Source organism: Zalophus californianus, chromosome 4, assembly GCF_009762305.2.
Source record: "Zalophus californianus isolate mZalCal1 chromosome 4, mZalCal1.pri.v2, whole genome shotgun sequence".
Classification (NCBI taxonomy): domain Eukaryota; kingdom Metazoa; phylum Chordata; class Mammalia; order Carnivora; family Otariidae; genus Zalophus; species Zalophus californianus.
This window is the reverse complement of record NC_045598.1, coordinates 186,842,417-186,862,671: the sequence shown is the minus strand read 5'-3', so window position 1 is coordinate 186,862,671 and position 20,255 is coordinate 186,842,417. Positions and strand designations below refer to the sequence as shown.

The 20,255-nt window shown below is 51.6% G+C and overlaps 1 protein-coding gene across 1 annotated transcript in view; it reads left to right on the top strand.

The window, feature by feature from the left end:
• Positions 1 to 20,255, top strand: part of COL22A1 (collagen type XXII alpha 1 chain) — a 247,474-nt gene that overhangs the window by 115,383 nt on the left and 111,836 nt on the right. Inside the window, exons 22-23 of the mRNA XM_027583883.2 lie at positions 1,474 to 1,527; positions 13,380 to 13,433. Coding sequence (XP_027439684.1) covers positions 1,474 to 1,527; positions 13,380 to 13,433 — 108 coding nt within the window. The remainder of the gene's footprint in view (positions 1 to 1,473; positions 1,528 to 13,379; positions 13,434 to 20,255) is intronic.

The window sequence follows — 20,255 nt, the reverse complement described above, 5'->3', positions numbered from 1 at the left end:
CAGCAGCACCTGGCCCAGGGCCTTCCGCAGAGCCGTTGCTCCCTAAATATTCATTGGATTGAATCAATCATATCAGTGACTTCTGGGGAGAATGGAAAATTTTGGAGTTTGTGTTCAGCAGTACCAGAGAGAGGAAAATGTTTCCCCTTCTCCAAATGGAAAACTGCGTGCAGCATTCTGCATCCAAATGCCAGAGCGGTCCAGGAGGCTTGCAGCTTTCATCTTTCCCCTGAGATGAGACAGGCTCTGGCTGTCTCATCAACATCTCGTGGAGCGTAATAAAGAAGGGCAATCTGCACAGATCAGATGTGAGGTGTCTGCTGATGCTCAAGGAACTTTCACTCATTTATGTAGGGCCTTCCCACCCCATGTGCCCTGAGCTCATCGGGATAATGCTTGTGAGGAAAGGAGATTTAGGCCTGTAGTTCCTGTGGGTTTTCTGTTCATGTGTGTGTTTCCACGGTGTTCTTAAGAGAGGAGAATTTGGATCTCAATATAGTCCAGTTACTTCATAGTCATGCAATACTTGGCAATAGTAGCTCCTTGTATGATGATATTCATTGAAGAAATGGAAGTGCAGAGAGGAAGCCTCTGGCCAGAATTCACCTGAGAAGTTGATGATCGCATCCCAGAGCTGAGGGCCTCATTCACCCACTCCCACTGCTCGCCTTCCTCCTTGAGCTCCCGTCAAGGAGCTGGTTTTGCAGCTCCTTGCAACCTTGCACCACGTGGGTGCAAATCAGAGTATGGTCAGGAGGTCTGGGGGTGGGGTGCTCTGTCCGGGCTCTTGTGTCCATTCTCCATGTGGTCCCCACGGCCACTCGGAAAGTGGGCATATCGTCCTCACCTCACAGATGAGCCAACTGAGGTTCACAGATGCCAAGGAACTTGTCTGAGGTCATATAGCAGATATGTGTGTGTGGGAGGGGAAGTCTTGGGAGTATGACTTGAATTATCAGGTCAGTAGGACCCCTTCCTACACCGGTGTACCTTGCTTAATTGAAACTGATCTTAGACAATTTCGTTTATTCGTCCAGATGGCCTTATGTTGCATGTCACTCTTGACTGAGTCATGTAGCCCAAGCTAGTTCTTGCTGAGCCAGCAACATACAGGGACAATGGCACTGGGCTTACAGCTAAAGATACTTGGGTTCCAAAGACTTTGTGCATGCTTTGTGTAAGGCACTAATGCAGGGCATTTGACCCCTAATGTGTTCATCTTTAAAGTGTGAATGATGTTGCCTACCTCTTGGTTGGTAAAATTAGGCCAGATTGGTGCACGTGTTTTAAAATGTTACAGATTTGCAGGGACAGGAATTTTCTCCTCCTGACCGCCCACCCCCCAGTCTCCCCATTGAAATGGGATGGTATTTTCCTATCTAATGAGCATGAGAAGGCAAAGTACAGCCTGTAGTGCTGAACTCTGTGTTGACCATTGTTTCTATTTTTTTTTCCTTTCTGCTCCTCCTAAAGGGTCTGATGGGTCCTGGAGGCAAGGACGGACCTCCTGGTTTGCAAGGTCTCCGGGTGAGTAACATGTCTTTCTCTTCAGATCTCCAGCTCACCCACACTGGGGCCCCCATTTCAGCAGCTCAGACAGAAGATGTGGTGCCAGCCTCACGAGCTTGAGATGAATATTGGAAGCTGATTGAAGGGTTAGATTTAGTTCATCAAACATGGTGGGGGTTCTACTCTGAGTTCAACCTGGAGCTGGGTCCTCGGGACATGGAGATGAGGCTGTTGGCTGCGGAGAGTGATATACTTGGAATCCCACAGCCCTGTGTGCTCAGAGCCCCAGTGGAAGGAAGCCCAGTGCTGAGAGGACAGAGAGAAGGGGCAGCTGACCCGGCCTGCAAGGCGGCCAGGGCTTCTTGACGGAGGTGATATTTGAGCCAAGTCTCCAGGAAAGAATTAAAAATAGGGACAAGGAAAAGGGTAGAGAGCTGCCAGTAGGCTCTTAGCTACTTTAAACATCCGTATCATTATTGAATATCACAATATCTCATGGTATTCCATTTAATTTAACTTAATCTAATTTAATTTAATTAAGCACCTGTCTTTTTTTTTTTACCCAGATTGTACATACCTTATGCGTTTTATTCACCAGTAAGCACAGCTCCTGACACAGTGTCCTGTGATTTAAGACAGGGGGATGGAGGAGTACCCCTGGGTTAGGTGCGCTCTTCGGGGTCCCCACGGTGACTGTGACTGACCCGCAACTCTGTGTCCCCCCAGTTCCCAGCATGGTGCCTGGCATAGAGTAGGGACTCAAGTCTATGCATCTCTTACTGGTTCCCGTAGAGACTGTCCAAGGGGGTACCACTGCCCAAGATGGGGTGGTCAGCCCCTGGAGATAGTGTGGTCACTGCCCCCAGAGGTGTTCGGTCAGAGGCCGGGTGACCGCTGACAGATGGGTGGAAATGGGGGTCTTGCATCTGGCAGAGGTTGTCTAGCCCCATCTGTGGCCTCTCTAGCCTGAAAAGTCTCTAGCTCAGTGACGTGGACAGTATTACATATGTGTCCTGGTTTCACTCTGTGTCAGAGGTTGAACCCACCCTCTGATCACACTTTACATCCTCAATTCTGAAACTAGGGGACCTGCTTTATGACTCAACAGACCCCCACCTGGCCTAACCCGCCCAGTGAACTTCCTTCCTTGGTTTTCAGACAGTTCTGCACTCTGTAACTGTCTTAAACCCTAAAGATTCTAAGAAGAACTTATTTGGAAGGCTAGCTGAGATGTGGAAATGTGTCGTGATGGAGGGGTTAGGTGGGAAGGTGGGAAGTCACTTACCCCATTAGAAGGATGTGGATGTGCCACGTCCCACTCAGCATCACCAGCCCTGGCCTCAGTTTCCCGGTCAAAGCCAGGTTGCCTTCTCCTCTGTATAATGCAAGGATCTTGGGCTTTGCAGCAGAACACCTGGGTTTGAAACTTGGTCCCACTTCTGAGCAGCTGTGTGACCCTTCAAGTCACCTAGCCTCTCTGGGCGTGTTTACTCTGTTACAATGGGAAGGCATCACCACTGGCCTGGTTTTTGGGAGAAAACATGCTCAGGATGTGGCTGCACCCTTGGTGAGCAGCAAGACCGGGCAGCGGTCATGAATCGCACTCTCCTAACATGCTCCCGCATGGTCTTTTAAGAGAAAACAGCAATCTTTGTACATTATGTAATTGATGTTTAGGTGAACCTGAATTCATCTTGTATTGAGCTGCTGCAAACATTACTTTTCCTAACGTAGAATTAGATGCTGAGTGGAACTCTTGATACAAAGAGACTGCAAAGAGTTTTTTTTTTTTTAAGTACATTTTTACCTGATTGACTGTTATCAAAAAGGGGGTGAGGACACCTCTTGCTTGGAGCTTGCTTACCAAGGCTCATGTTTCCTTGGCCGTGACTTCTTGGCTCCCCAGGGAGTGTCCGTGTGCTCCCCAGGATGGCTTTTGTCGTCTCCAGAAACACCTTCTACCCCTCAGAGTAATACCAGCCACCCGTGTTCCAAGGTCCATACCGGCCAGGGGCCCTGGGAGTTGGATGCGTGCCCCAGGAATGGAGATTTGAGGGCAAAAACAAGGGGACCCAGAGAAGGAACCGGGGGGGGAGAGTGGTATGTATTGAGGTGCTGAGCTCTACGTGCCAGACCTCAGCTGTCCAAGGGAAGTGTTTGTCATCCCCCTTTGCAGAGAGGAAGGGCAGCCTCTGATTAAACACCACCACCGGCCGCCTCTCGAGGATGCACACCCAGGACTGTGTCTCTCTAAAGCCTGACTTCTTCATTCCTCCCATGTGTCTGTCCACAAACCTCGTGTCGTGCTCTTAGGATGCAGGAGCACTCAGATAAAAGCTTTGGGAATGTCTGAAGAGATTACTGTCTCAACCACCAGGAGCTCATAGCTGGAGGCACTAGAGAAATAGGGAGGGATAACCCAAAGGCCTCAGTGGGGACACCGCGGTGTTGAGCAGGGAGGGGTCTGGGCGGGGGTGGGGGGAGCTGGGACAGAGTGGGCGCTGGGGACAGGGAAGGGGGTGTCTGAGCTGGCCTTGCAGGAGCCAGGGCATTTCAGCAGGAATTGATGGGGGCACACTGGAGAGGGTGATGCAGACTCAGGAAGTGCCCCCTGGAGAGGACATCCTGCCTCTGGACACTTGCTCCTACTTTCAGTTTCTGTCGGCACTCCCTGTTCTCCAGCTCCGGGGATGCATCGGTACAAGGGACAGGGCCGAGGATGTGGGGCTTCTCTAGTTGGAGCTCTGTGGGCATCTGTCATCCTGGGGATCCGGCACCAATCCCTCTTCCTTTTCCTTCCACCAGCCCCCCTCTGTCCCTGCCCCCTCCCTTCTCCCCTTTCCTCCCGTCCACAAGGTCATCCATTCAGCAGGTCTTTCCAGGGCATCTGCTGGGTGCTGGGCAGTGCTGTAGGTGAGTGAGATCCCTCAGTGCGGAGATCCCTGCTCCCTGCTGTTTACCTCTAGGCCGGCAAGGGAAGAGACACATCACCTTAGCACTTACCTAGTGCAGGAAGGGCCCATGAGAAGGTCAGTTTGGGCAGGCTCTCAGGAGGTGGTGAGCTGGCCAGGCCAGTAGCCGAGGGGGCGCGTGCCAGGTGGAGGGGGCAGCTAAGACCCCAGGCTGAGGCCACACAGGCAGGTGTTTGAGCAGAGACCTGCAGCTGGAGCCAGCCAGGGGCCAGCGGGAGGCGGTCAGTCAGAGGAACTGGGCGCCAGGTCATGTCGCTTGCTGGCGGCCATTGTGAGGATTTGGGCTTTTTACTGTGAGGAAAATGTGGGGCTACTGGATGTTTTCAGAACTGTTACTATGAAAAAAAAATACAAAAGTAGAAAGAATAGTAAAATGGACCCTCATATGCCCCACATCCATCTCAACACTTACCATGTCATTGGCCAACTTGCTTAATTTATGTCCAAGCCCACCTCCAGCCAGCCCGGGGTCCGTTTGAAGAGACCCCAAATGTCATTACATCATTCTGTCTTGAAGATAAGGAAATGTAAAAGAAATGAAACCATAATACCATCATCCCAACCAAAACTGATGAAAAAGTTGCATCATGTATGCATTTGTGGTCAAAATTTCCCTGACGGTCTCCTGGGTTTCTGGCTGCCGTTTGGTCACTGTAGGACTTAGGGTACAGAGGCAGAGTGGCCGGCTCACGGTAACACATCCATTTGGCCTCTGTTCTGAGAATGGACTACAGGAAAGGAAGATCAGTTAGAAGGCCACATAGAGCAGAAAGGGAGGGTGGTGGCCCAGACCAGGGATAGGGGCTGCAGGAGCCCCCATCCCAGTCCGATGGTGTGCCAGGATGTGGGGGCACACAGCGTCTGACACAGGAGGCTGAGCCGACGGCCACGGGCCGGGCGATGTATTAACAGAGAGGGCGCCAGGAGCCCCTCCCTTGTCCTGCTCCCTCTAGGGAGTGGAGGCTGGTGACCACGTAAGTGTGTATGTCTGGGGACCCCTGGACTTCCAGTCGTCCTCCGTGAGTTTCTGACTCGGGCTGTTTGTATCCCGTGGATGTTGCTAGTCCTGTGGCTGCACCTGTGGGCAGACACGCTGCAGAGACTGATCTTGATGTTGGTGTGGGTTCAGCAGCAGCTTCCTGTTCAGTCAGCCTCTGGCTGAGTCAGGAAAAGCCGAGACAGAATGACTTACTCAGAAAATGAGCTCTCTCTCCTTCCCTCGCGGGGATCTGTCATTTCCTCCTCATCAGCCTCAACCGAAACATCACTCCCTCGTGTCACGGCACACACTTAGGCTGGAAGAGGGAAGACAGAAGACAATGACAAGCCACAGGACCCAGGAACTGAGGCACTGAGACTAACAGACGAGCTAGGGAAGGCGATCCAGCCCTTTATTTTCGAGATTAGTGACAGGCAGACAGTGTAATCCCCGGCAAGGTAAACACATTCATTTTGGACACAGCTGGTATTTTTCCACAATGACATGGTGAAGTGGGAGGAACAGAGCTGGGCACTCCCCATGCCGTCCCCATCCCGCAGGGCTCTGGCACACACGGCACCCAGCGTGGGGTGTTTGGCCATCAGCTCCTGGCTGGGCTCCCTGCCTTCCACGGGAGGTACAGATGCTACCCTGTTGCTCTTTCTGAGGCTCTGCTTTCCTCCTGCATGTCTGAGCCAGGCATTCGGGAGAGGTTGATGAGCCCTGCTACTTAGCTGAAACGGGCAGTGCTACAATTGCATCTGAACCCAGAATGTTCTGGAAGTAGAACCTGCCTGGCTCCAGGCCACTGACGCATTTGGACACTGAAAAGCATTCACAGGGTTGATTTAAAAAAACAAAATCGTCCATGCCCTAATCATTCACCCCCCAAATAGGCAGCTTCCCACACTCACTCCAGGCTTATTTTAATTTTTGTAGCGAACTTACATTTTTTTCTTATTTTGGCATTTGTTTATTTTTGTTTTCATTAGAATGTAAGTCTGTGAGAACCTTCTTTATTTTTGTGTCTGTAGCACCTAGAAGAGCATGTCACACTTATAAAATGTATGTATTTTTATGCACACATGAAGAGTACACGAACAACAGGTCCAGGCGTGTAAGCTAAGCATACGTGTGTGACGTCACAGTGAGCATCTGATACAGTTGGGGCGCACGGGTGCGTGGATTGCACTCTCTTGCTGCTCTCTGGGTGGCTGACCCGGTGCCAGGAGGACAGTGGGACCCAGATCGGGGCATCTGGTCACCCGGGGCCTGACCTTCCATGGGGAATGCTCTGTTATAAAGAAGAGAAATCGGTCCCGTTTTGTACCTTTCCTGTTGCTTCACCTGTAGTGTGTTTGTGCTGCTGAGTCCTATCTGAAATACCCTACATGTCTTCTTTCCTCTTTTCTGGACAAAGCACGGGGAGATTTTTTTGCTTAAGAGAATTCCATGCCGTCAGGCATTTAAGTTTAATGCAGAATTTGGAATGTCTAAATTATAAAATCATATTGGTAAAGGATCCCTGAGATGGATAGTGAAACATTTCATGTCCAGAAAGATTAGATGACCTGCTCCAGATCCCTCAGGACTTTGTCCCCGCCTTTCCCACCAGCTGCTGACAATCCCTTTGGTTCCTTTGACTATGTTTTCAATACCTTCTGGATTCTCTTCTCTCGTCAATAGATGAAAACCGAAGAAGAAACCTACCAAATATGATGCCTCCCTTCTTTCTAATGATGGAGTGATCCCCAGATGTCTCCTGATGTGCCTGATTGAGTCTGTTGCTTTCAGAACGTATTTTTAAGACAAAGTCTAACAGGTGTAGAACTGATACAAGGTAGCAAAGAAAAAACAGTGGTTGAGTGATGGACTGATGCACTGCAGGCACATAGGGAGGTAACTGTTTTCACTCCTGTTTCTCACTAATTCCTGCAAGGATCCTGTGAGGTAGGGCAGTTTTCCTCCCATTCTGCAAATGAGGAAGCCAAGACTTAGGGGTGTAAATCCAATTGCTCCGTGTCACACAGAGTATAAATAGTGGCGCAGGGATTGGAACTCAGGTCCTTCAAGTTCGCCTCGCTCCAGACCTTCACTGTTTTGGCTTCAGGAGGCAGTGTGTGGGTGTGTGCGTCCATGTGCACACCACGATTCTCATCTGGACATTAGCAGTCCTTGCGTTGGGCATCTTGGAGAGATCTAGGACCCCTTATTCCCTGCCGGTGCCTACTTAGGAGGATGCATTGTTACACACTGCTTTAATCTCTGGCCACTACCCTTGGAGCCGAGGGTCTCCTAGCGCTGACTGTGATCAGATCCATCCGCTCCTGCTTCTTGTAATTTGAGCAGAGGAACATGGGTGTCTTCTGTCATTGGCAACTTGGGTCGACTTTGTTTTACTTTTCAATTTTTAAAGGCTTTTTTCTTGCTTTTCCATCCTCTACCAGGTGGTAACAGCATTTTTTGATCACAGGCTACTGTTTGATTCATCTCGTGGCACAGAGCCACGGTTTATGTCAGGACACCCAAGGTTTTCCCCGAGCACCTGGTTTCAGCTCTAACCAGTAGAAAATAATCGTCTTTGACATTTGGAGGCATGGAGAGCAGGAACTGAGCAAAAGACCATACGGCACATATTAGAATCCATCGCACTAGCAATGAGTTCAGCTGGTAACGGGCCCGCACACGGCTGTGCTAACTCGTCCTGGCTAGGGAGGGATCACTGCTTTTCTGGATTTATGGGCTTCCTCTTCTTCATGGGCAGATAGGCAGCCTTGGAAATATCATTCCTGCTCAGCATCCTGGCATTCACTCAGAATGGCTTGAAAAATCTGCCCTCATGATAAATTACAAACACTTACCCAGATATTGTGTTGGGTAGCAATTTAAAAGAGAAAAAAAGAAAAATGACAAGACATAGGCTTGTTGTTAGTAAAACAGTTCTTCATTGCTGCAAAATTTGCTCTGGCCAGCACTTCTCAAATCCCCACAGCCGATTATAGGTCCAAAAGGAGGAGGTTACATAGTTGCTGCTGCTGCTGTGTCCACCACTGCTAAACCTCCCATCTTCACCCCTGCCCATCACCACCACCACAACCACTATTACCACCTTCACCATCACCCCATCACCAGCACCACCATCACCACCACTACCACAGCCATCACCACCACAACCATCGCCACCACCATCACCAGGACCACCACTACCACCACCACCACCACCACCACCACCACCACCACCACCACCATCATCACCATCATCACCACCATCATCACCATCGCCACCATCACCACCACCATCATCATCACCACCACCATCATCACCATCATCACCACCATCACCACCATCATCACCATCACCACCACCACCACCACCACCACCATCATCACCACCATCACCACCACCACCACCATCACCACCACCATCACCACCATCACCACCATCATCACCATCACCACCATCATCACCACCACCACCATCATCACCATCATCATCACCATCATCACCACTACCACCACCACCACCACCACCATCATCACCACCAATATCACCATCACCACCACTATCATCATTACCACCACCACCATCATCACCATCACCACCACCATCATCATTACCACCATCATCACCACCACCACCATCACCATCACCACCACCATCATCACCATCATCACCATCATCATCACCACCATCATCACCACCACCATCACCATCATCACCACCATCATCATCACCACCATCACCAACAGCATCATAATCATCACCACCACAACCACCACTACCATAACCACCATGACTTCCACCAACAACACTATGACCACCACTACCACCACTGTCACTGCTATCACCAGTAGCCTCATCACCACCTCCACCATCATCACCACCCCAACCACCAGCACCACTGTCATCACCACTATGACCAACACCACCACCATCATGACCACAACCATCACCATCACCACCACCACCATCACCATCATCATAACCGTCACTATCACTGCCACCAGCACCGTCACTACTACACATTTCCTAATGTTAGATCCTGTGCTAAGTACTTTGTGGGCATTTTCTCATTTAATTTCTCTGGCACTGCTGGGAGGAGCTGTTTTGAAACCAGATCTGTTGCACACATGGTCTTTTACCCACTTCAGAGACAGAGGAGCCAGAATCCTGCTATTACCATTTCTTCCCCATCAGCCACCATCCCATTCCTCCTCATTCCTGTAGTGATCTGTCATGTTTGCGTAATGCTTTATTATTCCTTATAAAGCACTTCCTCAAATATTGAATCATTTCTTCCACTGCTATCTTTTCAAATAATTACAATAATTATAATTTTCCACATGAGGAACCTGAGACTCAGCAAGTTAAGTGACTTGCCCTCTCCCCATTTACCTTAGATTCCGAACTCATTTTCCTACAATATTGTAGAGGAAGGGGGTCAGGAAGGAACACAGGAGAGCTCCTCTGCTTGCAGTGAGTGTCCAAGGCCTCATAACTGCTGACTTAGAGCTTTGCGTCCCATCCGTGGCAATTCCAACTCATTAGCTCTCGGGCTGCACCAGGGACTCTGTATATCCAATATATTTTTCTCACATTTCTCAGTATTGCTGGGGCTTCATGGAAGAGGTGGCACTGGCCTGGGGCAGAATTTTGACAGGTTGAAATGGAGTGTGGGTGTTACAGGCAGAGGTGGCAGCATGAGCCGATTCTCCGAGGCCAGAAGTCCTAAGGGGTTGTTTGGGACCAAGCTGAGCAGCTCACTTGAGCTGTTGCTTAGGGATGGGACCATGGACGCTGGACACTAGATTGAAAGGCAGGTTAGAGTCACGGGGTCATTGATTTCCAAATAAAACAGCTCAAATGTTACATCTTTCAGATAAGGAGGAACCTCTGACTGTTTTAGAGGCAGAAGGTAACTCGGACAGAACTTTCTCCCTTTAGGAAGATCGCCTGCCAGTATAGGGTAACTGTATAGACAAGTAATGAAATTTGTAGAAGGCACAGATTGGCCCAGAAAAGTCTGGAGGGAAGGTACTGGGCATGTGAGCAGTGTTGACTACTGTGGTTGCAGGCAGGCAGGCAGGATGGGTGGACGGATAGACAGATGGAAGGAGGGGAAGGAGGGAGGGAGGGAGGGAGGGAGGATGGATGGAAGGAAGGAAGGAAGGAAGGAAGGAAGGAAGGCAGGCAGGCAGGCAGGCAGGCTTTGAGGGGCACTGGGGGCAGCTCCGGATGCTATGGGTGGAGAAGGTGTGAATATGAGTGCTGGAGCTGGCCAGAGACATTACCCTAATATTTCTGTGGGTGATGCCCTTTCATGGGTGACCCGTGAAAGATGATGCCACCTTATGACCACTGCTATGATCACAAATTTCTTCTTTTCCTCTGGCCTCTTCCCACCTTCTTGCTTTTTCCTTCTTGCTGAAACCCTAATGCCAGGATGTTTGCTTCCCTAGGTGCTCTTGCTTCTGTCTTTCTCTTCCTCCCTGGACCCCTGTTATCTGCACATAATTCTCCTTTTCCAGATCACATCTTTTTACTTCCCTGGTATAGGAGCAACTCCTGCCTCCACGCTTCCTACAGATTTCATGAGCATCTCAGGGGCTCATCCCTCTAAGCGTTAGCAGTGTCATTACACAAGGTCCCCAGACTTGAGGGGAGTGGGGAGCTGCTGAGAGCTTGCACCCCCTCTGAAGATGGCGAGTCATCTGAGGAGGGACACCGGCATGCACCCCAATCAAATTGTCCCATTAGTTAGTAATCCTGCTCAACCACACCCCAGACCTTCACATCCTTCCTGCTTCCCTCTGATCCTTTGGTACTAACCAGTCAGTGATCCATTTCTCCATTTCTTCCGCTAAACGGAGTTACTTTGCTGGCCCAGGTTCTGAATTCTGATGGCTCCTCACCAGGCCATTCCACCGACCTTGAGGGAAAATGGTTTATTCATCTTGTAAATAACTCGTGACTCTCAGTGGAATAATGTGGCAGCAAGTGGAGGGGGTGCCTGTCTAGATACCAAATTGAAGATGTCTGGTTTCCATCCCCTGAGGAAGGGGAGCTAGCGGCTCTTAGCTCTCTTGCGATCATCTCCCCGATGTTTGCCTTCATCAGAGCAGGATCAGATGGAGGCAGACACAAATGCCTCCAGGCCTGGCTCATTTCTGAAGGTGTCTGGGACCACAGTTTGAATTCTACCTGACAAGTGTCAGGAAACACATTCTGACCTAGGCCTCACTGCACCTCCAGGCCGCTGTGTTCTGTGGCTCAGGGCCTGCTGATCAGGGCTTCTGAATCGGGTCATCCTGCTCTCTCTGCAAGCCCACAGACCGCCAGGTTGTGCCTTTCTGTTCTCGTGCGGCCCCTCCCTACCCCTGTGGCTGTCTCCCCTGCCATTGTCTAGACTCAGTCCCAAAGCAACAATTTATTTATCCAGCCCACAAATGTTTATTGAGTTTCCACCATGTGATAGGCACTGTTCTGGGCCCACGGGGAGAGCTTTGAACAAAAACAGAGCCAGGCCTTGTTTCCAGAAGGCTCGCAGCCAGGACGGGCAGGCAGGCAATGACCAAATACATATGTACATCGGCAGTGTATCTGAAGCTCCTTGGAGAACATTCCCTCTTCCAGCTCACCCAGACTTCTGCCTTGTGCCGCCGTAAATCCCTGAGCCTGGAATTGAGCTGCGTCGATGAGACCCTGCCACGGCGTCCTATGGAAGAGGCGCCTTGTTTTGTGGCCGTTGTCTGACGCAGAGGTGGATTGCTCGGCAGCTCGGCGTCACCCCACTGCCCTGTGGATGGGGCCACTTCTGGGAGGTGGGGGATGGAGGGGTCCCAGATGCCCTCTCCTGGGCTCTGCATGCTCTCAGTGCTCGTGGAACGTGGACAGGAGGATGGGGAGGGGATCAGCAGCACAGACCGAGGCAAGGGGGAGGCCTTATATGGCTGATCTGACTTCATGAGGGAAACTGTAAGGAGTGGAACAAAAAGGCCATCATTCCATCATCCTGATACTGCCTTATATGACATGTGCCTTGTGCTGTATGCATCAAACCAACCAGCACACCCTTTACCCTGTCTGGAGAGACAGACTCTGAGGTTTAATGAGGTTGGTGAGCCCCACATGATGACCCACCGGGGTCATGACAGCAGATGGAGTCTGACAGTGGCAGACCGGAAGTGGCCGCCATGACCCGCCCATCTGTGCAAGCCATTTCACCCTTACGGTGAACCTTGTGTAGCGGTGAGAACAGGCTGACTGTCCGCGTGCTCACACAGGGTGCCCCCAAGGTCAGCTGGGAGTGGAAGCAAGCAAAGCTATCTGAAGACTGAAGGATGTGCTGTGGTTTGTAAAGAGAAAGGGAGGACTGAGGGAATATGTGCGTATGTGTGCGTGCGTGTGCGTGCATGTGTGTGTGTGCGTGTGCGTGCATGCGTGTGCGTGTGTGTGCGCGTATGCGTGTGTGCGCGTGTGTGTGCGCGCGCGTGTGTGTGTGTGCGTGTGTGTGTGTGTGATGCTTGCCTATACACAGCACACCTCTGCAAAGACAAGCCAACATCGGGTAGGGTTAGTTGCTTTCAGAGAAAGGAGCTGAGTGGCTGACAGTGAGATAAGGGGACACTTCTCAAGTATCCCCTTCTGTACCTTTTAACCTTTGGGCCACGTGTCAGCAAATCCATCTAAGTCATGGAGCTGGGATCCGAAGCTGAACCTCCCTGACCCCAAAGCCTGAGTCTTCGGCCCCAATCCCATGCTGCTCCCTCGGAGGGCGTCCCAGCCGGTGGGGGGGGGGGGGGGCCTGTTCACCTGCGAGCTTGAGAAATCAAGATGGACATTTCCACCGACACATGATTACACGGGTTCTGGGTGCTACTTGCCTGCTGTTGATTTTGGCTTCTTCTTTTGTACGCAGGGGAGGAAAGGTGAAGTGGGCCCACCGGGAACCCCTGGATTGCTGGGGCCACAGGTAACTACCAGCTCTGCACGCCCTTCCCTAGCGACTCTGCTTCCTCAGGTGGAAGAAGCAATTGGGTCGCAGTTCTCAGGTTGGTAGCTGGTCTTGTATGGTTAGCTCGTCAGAAAGAATGTTCAGAGGGTCCTTTGTCCTCCCGTCGGCCCTGGCTCCCTCAGCCTGCCACTCCTGTGCTAGGAGAATGGCCACCCTGTGCTCCCCTGGAGGAATTTCGGTCTGTCGGAGGGCAGGTGGTGGTGACACCATGGTGACCAGCATGCTGAGAAAGGGAGCGGAGCCCCGGACGGGGCGTCTGATGATGGACAGCGTGCGGCCGGCAGGGCAGAGGCGGGAGAAGGGAGCTGTCCTCTACCGGGATAGCTGCTTTGGGATACAGCCTGTGTGCAGGTGTGGACAGGCCCCTGTGTGGCTGGAGCTCATTGCACTAAGCACGGGGTGGCTGGACCGTGCGTTCAGGATTGGAAGGGCTTTGGCCAAGGGACCAGATCAATCAGAGGGGCTCCCTACTCTAGGAGACAACACCCCCGAGTTCTAGCATCTGACTTCCTCCACACTGTGACATTAGCCAACTCCCTCCCCCTCTCTGGGCCTCAGTTTACCCACCTGTAAAATGCTGCGGTCAAAGCCCCCTTCACACTCTGCCCTGTGCTGTCTCGCTCCCCAGATGCCCTCCTCCTGCCTCCTCACCACCTCCGTCTTTCAGACTCCGCTCTGCCGGGACTTCCTCTGGCCCCATGCTCTGTCCAGCTCGCCACTGTCACACATGTGCAGTCACCGTGGTCCCCTGTGGACCCCACAGCCACCCACTAGATGGACCGACTCAGGGTCACCCTTATTTCCCAGTTTGCAGGGCAAGACTCCCAGGTCCAGAGAGACTTGCTCAGGGCTACTGGCTGCTAAGCAGACGCCTCCCTCACTCCCCAGGTGACCTTGGCCCCGAACCCTCTTAGTCCCCCTTATGTATAGATGCTGCATCACGATGAGCCCCACCTTAGTGTGGACAAAGTGGGAGAGTGCCGGGAGCCTGGGCCTGGTGGGTGCAGCTGCTCAGATTGCACTTCGCGCGCGCTCTCTCTCTCTCTCTCTCTCTGCCTCCTGCATCAAAGCTTCCTCCCCGTCCTTCTGCCCCAGCCCTCCCTGGATCAATAAATTCATGAGAGGAGTACTGCAAGGGGAGGGAGTCAGAGGCCGGGTTCCAATCCTAGCCTCACCACTCTGTGGCCAGGGCAAGGTTGGGGCAAGTTATTTAACCTTCTGAACTTGAGTTATGCCACTTGCAAGAAATACCAATAAAAATCAAAAGGAGGGCAAAACTCTAGTTGGAGAGAAGAGCAGTGATGTGGCCCAGGTGATGAGGTCCCGAGGCCTGGGGAGCACCAGGCAGGGATGCTGTCCTGTTCTTGTGGCAGTGGGAGCCAGCAGGGACATTGATGGGCTGGTCCCTCTGGCTCTTCCCTGAGCTGCAGCAAAGCAGTGGGCTTCAGCACCCACCTGTTCCTGGACACCTCCCTCTCCATGTGTCAGGCACCGGCAGGGAGGCACCCACCCCAGAGACGGGGCTCTCTGCGCTTCCGAAACCCGCTTTTACTGCTCACTGACATGGGAAGGGTCCTGAGGAGTGATGGGCACCTTGCATTCCATCTCAGACCTCACTTTGGCACCTCCTGTTCAGTCCGGAGATGGCGTGCAATAAGGGAATATAAAATCAATCATAATTCATGGACTTCTAAAGATTCCACGTTCACTATGGCATTTTGATGTTAATAGTGAAAAATAGAGTGCTTTTGCATTTGTTTTATTACCTTGCTTTCCAGTGAGCAAAGCTTGTGTATTTCAAAAATTCGTCACACATGCAGCTCCATCAAATTACTTTAAGCTACAATTTTTTCCCCTACCTACAACTTTTTTTTTCCTGCTACCTTGGAAAATATAGTTCTTTCTTTCACTTTAACTTTGAAATCACTTTCCTTCATTGAATGTTTACTGAATGCCAGGCATTGAGCTGGATGCCATACATATAAATATGATCGGGCTCTCCACAGCAGGACTTTTGCCAGAAATAGGGCACTCTGATATACCTGGGGATCTCAGCGGTTCAGAGCCAGACAATGTAGAGTTTATAGTGTGGACTGCCAGCATCTTGATCGCATCACTACCCAGTGGACCCTAAGCTGCGTTCCACCCAACCACGCCCAATCTAAGAGGCTGCTGGGGCAGACTTCTGGCTGTCTCCTCTGGTTCACTTCTCTGGACAAGCTGCATGCTCAGCTTTCCTGGCCGTTGCCATAGTTCCTCTTGTTCAGAGATTCCCTGTGTCATCCATTCAATGAGGATTTATTAAGGACCCGCTATGTGCCCAATTCGGCTCTGTGAATTGGAGTGGGGTGTGAAATCTGGCTGCCACCGTGCATGCCTGGAGGAGCCATATGTTAGTGGGGCAGAGACTTGCAGGTCGAGAAGACAGTCCAGGGAGCTGGATTCTGGGCGAGAGGTGAGCTAGTCAGCCTCTCTCAGGGCCCAGAGGGGGCTCCTACTTACGCCAAGCTGGAAAATCCAGGTTGCTTCTGCTGTAGGGTTTTCCGCTCTGATGAGAAGGAAGGGAGATAAAGTGTGTTTTGTTTCTGCCATCGTAAGACACTCTTTAGTGCTGGTACATAATTGCGACTGTTGTTTAAAACCACCTGTGAGAAAAGAATGTGGGTCCCATATAAAACCTAAGGAATTAAGGTTTTAACTCAGTGCAGAGTGCACTAGGCCCCAGGGCGGCTGGCATCCTGGAAGATGCTTTGGGTGCCTCTTCTCCAAGATGAAAAAAATTTCACCTGCTGGCATGTTTTAGAATAAATAGACGCATCCATGATGTTGTAGGCAGTGGCTCTTGTATCCCGAGAGCCTTTTAGGAAAAATGGAAATCTGTATCTCATCTGGTTAAGTGTTTGCAAAGGCAGAACTGCTTGGTGTGGCCATCAGGATGGACAGATGTCCCTTGGATTGGTAGCCAGGGGTGGAGCTGGCCCCAGAGTTGGATGGCGGGGTGGGCTTGTGGCTCCGGGCCTCTGCACAGAAATCTGCTGAGGTAGGTAGTCATTACAGCTTCGCCCCCGGGAGCCACATCCTGAGGGAGAGGATGCACTGATTATGAAACCCCCCCAAAAGCAAACATTTCCAAGCCATATAAGCCGTGTGAGTGCCATGCTAATGGTGCAAGTAATTTTCACGAATCTTCAAGTCCCATCCAGCTTCATGAATCTATGCCAATTGGAACTAGGTGGTTATTGGGGATAAGTATTTGCCATTCCTTTATTAATGATAATTAGGTTAATTGGTTGTTTTTGCACCATCGTTGTCATTATGGAGCATGTCAAAAGATGCATCACCGCCATCGAGTTAGAAGGATCAAATGCTATTTCATTAATACTAATTAGACCGAGTGGTTCATTTTTATCAGGAGTTACAACTTTGTTGTTTTCGTTGATAACAATTAGAACCATCATTATTTTGTTGTTAACATTCGAATCTGTTGGCTAACTTGTCAGTCTCGGTAATGATTATAGATTAACTGGTTATTTGTGTATTTTTATTAATGGGAAAAGGAGAAGAAAAGGTGTGCTGGGCTCACGCATACGCCCTCGTGAATCCACGCTGCGCTGAGAGCAAAGGGCTCCAGCCTTTCTCTTACAGTTGTGGAGACTGAGGCATGAGCGGAAGTAGGTTGCCCAAGTCCGTGGAGGTTGTGTGAGGCGACGTAGAGTTGGGCCCAGGCCTCCCCGAAACCAAAGCCCTATTTTTTAATCTCTTTATACCATCATTAGTACCACCAATAAAGGTATTCATAGTCAAATAGCTTTAGTTTAAAGTAACCTAATTTATGATCTGTAATTCAAATACTAGAAGAACAGACAGGAAGTTGTGCCCTTGGTCAGAAACGCTGTGAGGGTCAAGGACACCTGAACTCCTGCCTGGATTTCCTGAAGAAGGTGAAGTGGGGAGTGGGCTTCGAGGTGGCCCTCCATGATTCCCCTCCAGGTCAGTGTCCTCTGTGGCTCCGCGTCTCCCGCAGGTTCATTCACGTTAGCATTCTTCTCGGTAGACCCCCACACAGCTCCTTCCCAGGCCAGCGACGCCTGAGCGCTGATCGCAGACAGAGTCCGTTCTCCGGGCTCGTTCTGCCCCATCTCCCAAATGATTGTGTCTCTTCCTTCTTGAAGCACTTTCTTCTCTAGGTTTCTGACAGGACAGACCCTTGTTTCTCCTCCGACAGTCCAGCCACGGGGTCTGGGTCTGCGTTGCAATCTTCCCGGTCTTCCCACGTCCTAAACGAACCGCACGAGCATCCCACACTTCACGTCCTGCAGAAAAGCCATGGATGGTCCCGTCATCCTCCAGCTGTGGCCCTGCCGGGTTCCCCATCTTGGCCGATGGCGCCACCAGCTTCCTGCTTGTTCTGGGCCAACATAGTGGGGGGTGGGGGGCCTTGACGCTTCTCTTCCCGTCACACACCCTAACTGCTGTTAAATCTTGTCAACTTGGCCTTCAAAACATATCCCAGGGCAGACCTGTTCTTGCTGTCTCCACTTCAAAAGCCCAGGTAGGAACCATCACCACCCCTCGCCCCTGTTCTCCCTGTCCTCCTCTGACTCACCCCTTCACACCGACTCATACTCTCTGCCGGGGCTGGCGCCATTCAGGAGGCCAAAACAGTAATAACCACCCCCCGCCCCCGCCAGGAGGTGGCAGTGGGCGTGTTGTCCTGTCTGCCTTACCATGTTCAATCTTGAGGAATGGAGGCTTCATGACTCCACCTTAGAGACCGGGGAACTGGACCTTCGTAAAGCAAGGGACTAGACATCTGGCTGTGAACTAGCAGATAGAGGGTTCTGTGTGCTGGACCCCAAGCACAGGGACTGGCAATAAATGGGGACTGATAGGGGGTCATGGGGCCATAGGCATAAAGGCCTCATAGAAGGCCAGGCATACAGTAGGTGCTTCTGTCTTCTGTCGGGGGAGTTCCAGGTAGGAACGGCCATCCCTGGCCTCCAGGCTGATGGGCCCACATGTCCAGGTCCTCCCCAGGCCCCACTCCTGCCCCACTGACCCTGCCCCACGGCTTGCCAGAGGCCATATCAGAGATCTTCTGAGTCTCCCCCAGAGTGGAGGTCTGCTCTGCATGAGGTATCTGGTCCCCTGGAGGAGGCTGGTCGCAGCCTTCCAGGATGTGGACGTCAGAACCTCCCAAGGCCAGGTGGCTGTGCTGAGAAGAGCCTCTGCCCCCACCCCGTGTCCCCGCATGGTCATCAGAAGGCACAGCGAGGCCCTCTGAGCAGGGTCCCCAGGGCACCAGCGGTGGGCGGGCTGACTTTGGGTCCTGATTGCTGTTTCCTCCCTCACTACGTGTTTCTCACCTGGACTTACAAGGTGCTCCTTGTCCATGAGACGAGTCTGGGGGCGAACAGCCTGTGCCCTCTATGTGGCCCCCAGCTGGAAACCATTCCCCAGACCCTCTGTCAGCTCTCTGCACTGCCTCTAGCTTCAGCTTCTCTCTGCAGATGGCCACTACAGTTACTGAGTTTAATTACCGTGTGGGATTTTGCTCTTTTTCCTGAGTTTATGGCATCAGACAAGCAGGTCATTATTAAGCCCCTACTGTGTGCCTAGCAATGAACCAGGTGCTGTGGGTCCTTACAAAGGAGGTGGATCAGACATGGTTGAGCCCGCATTGAAAGTTCTGGTCCCACTTAATACGCACACAGTCTTTTAGGAGAGCACACTGTCCGAGAGGGTGCTGAGGCAGAGGGCTCAGACCTGCATTCCCAAGCTATGTAGACACTCTGCAAGGGTGAGTACGGGGGATGGCGGATGAAGGGACCAGGGTCCTTGCGTCTGAATGCCAGTTTGTTGACTATCAGTTTCCCTCCCAAGTTCCAGTTCTTCCTGTGTAAAATGGGATGGAATAGACCCACCTCGCAGGATTGGTGGCAGACAGAAATGAGACAGAGGGTATAAAGTGCAAGGCAGATGAAGCACCGAGTGGGGGGTGGCCGCCCCCTGCTCCCGCCCTGCCCCTTCTCCTACACCTGTGTTCTCTGCTTCCTCCTTGTATGGGTCCCTGCTTCTCTCATTGTGCTTCTAGTATTCTCGCAGTTAGAATATGAATAACCTGGAGTTATTTTAGGTGAGTGATTCCCAGACCTGACAGTGCTTCAGAATCCCTGGGGGAATGTTTCCAAAGTCCCTGACCCCTTGGGCTTGTGCCAGACCTGTCTCAGAGTCCAAACAAGGGACCTGGGTACTGTACTTGTAACAAGTTTTCCGGGTGATTCTGCAGCAGCCGGCCTATCAGGATCCTTTGGAGATGATGGCTGTGTGGCCTCAGGTGGAGCGCTTACCCTCTCTGGGTCTCAGTTTTCATTATCGTCAGATAAGGAGGTTTAGTTTTTCAGTAGATGATCACTAGTGATCCACTTACTCTAGCATGCTGTGAGGTCACAGCATCCTGCAGGGGCGTTACAAGAAGCAAAGGAGGAAGGGGAAACAGAGTCAGAAGAGCGAGCTAGCCAGGAGGCCAGCTTCCTGGAGCATTCTGTTTGATAGTGCATGAAGCACTCCAGGGGCCACCACAGGTCCTGGAGTACAAGGAGGGAGGAAGGCTGATGTGTTCAGATTGCAAGCAGAGGAGGGACTCAGAGAAGCCCTGTGGCGTGGAGGGAATATGAGACCCTAGGGGTCATCTTGAAGTTCGAGCAGGTTACCTGGAACATGCCTTCTGGAGGGGCTCTTGGGAGTGTCACCTGCAGGGCCCTTGCTTGGCCAAGAGGT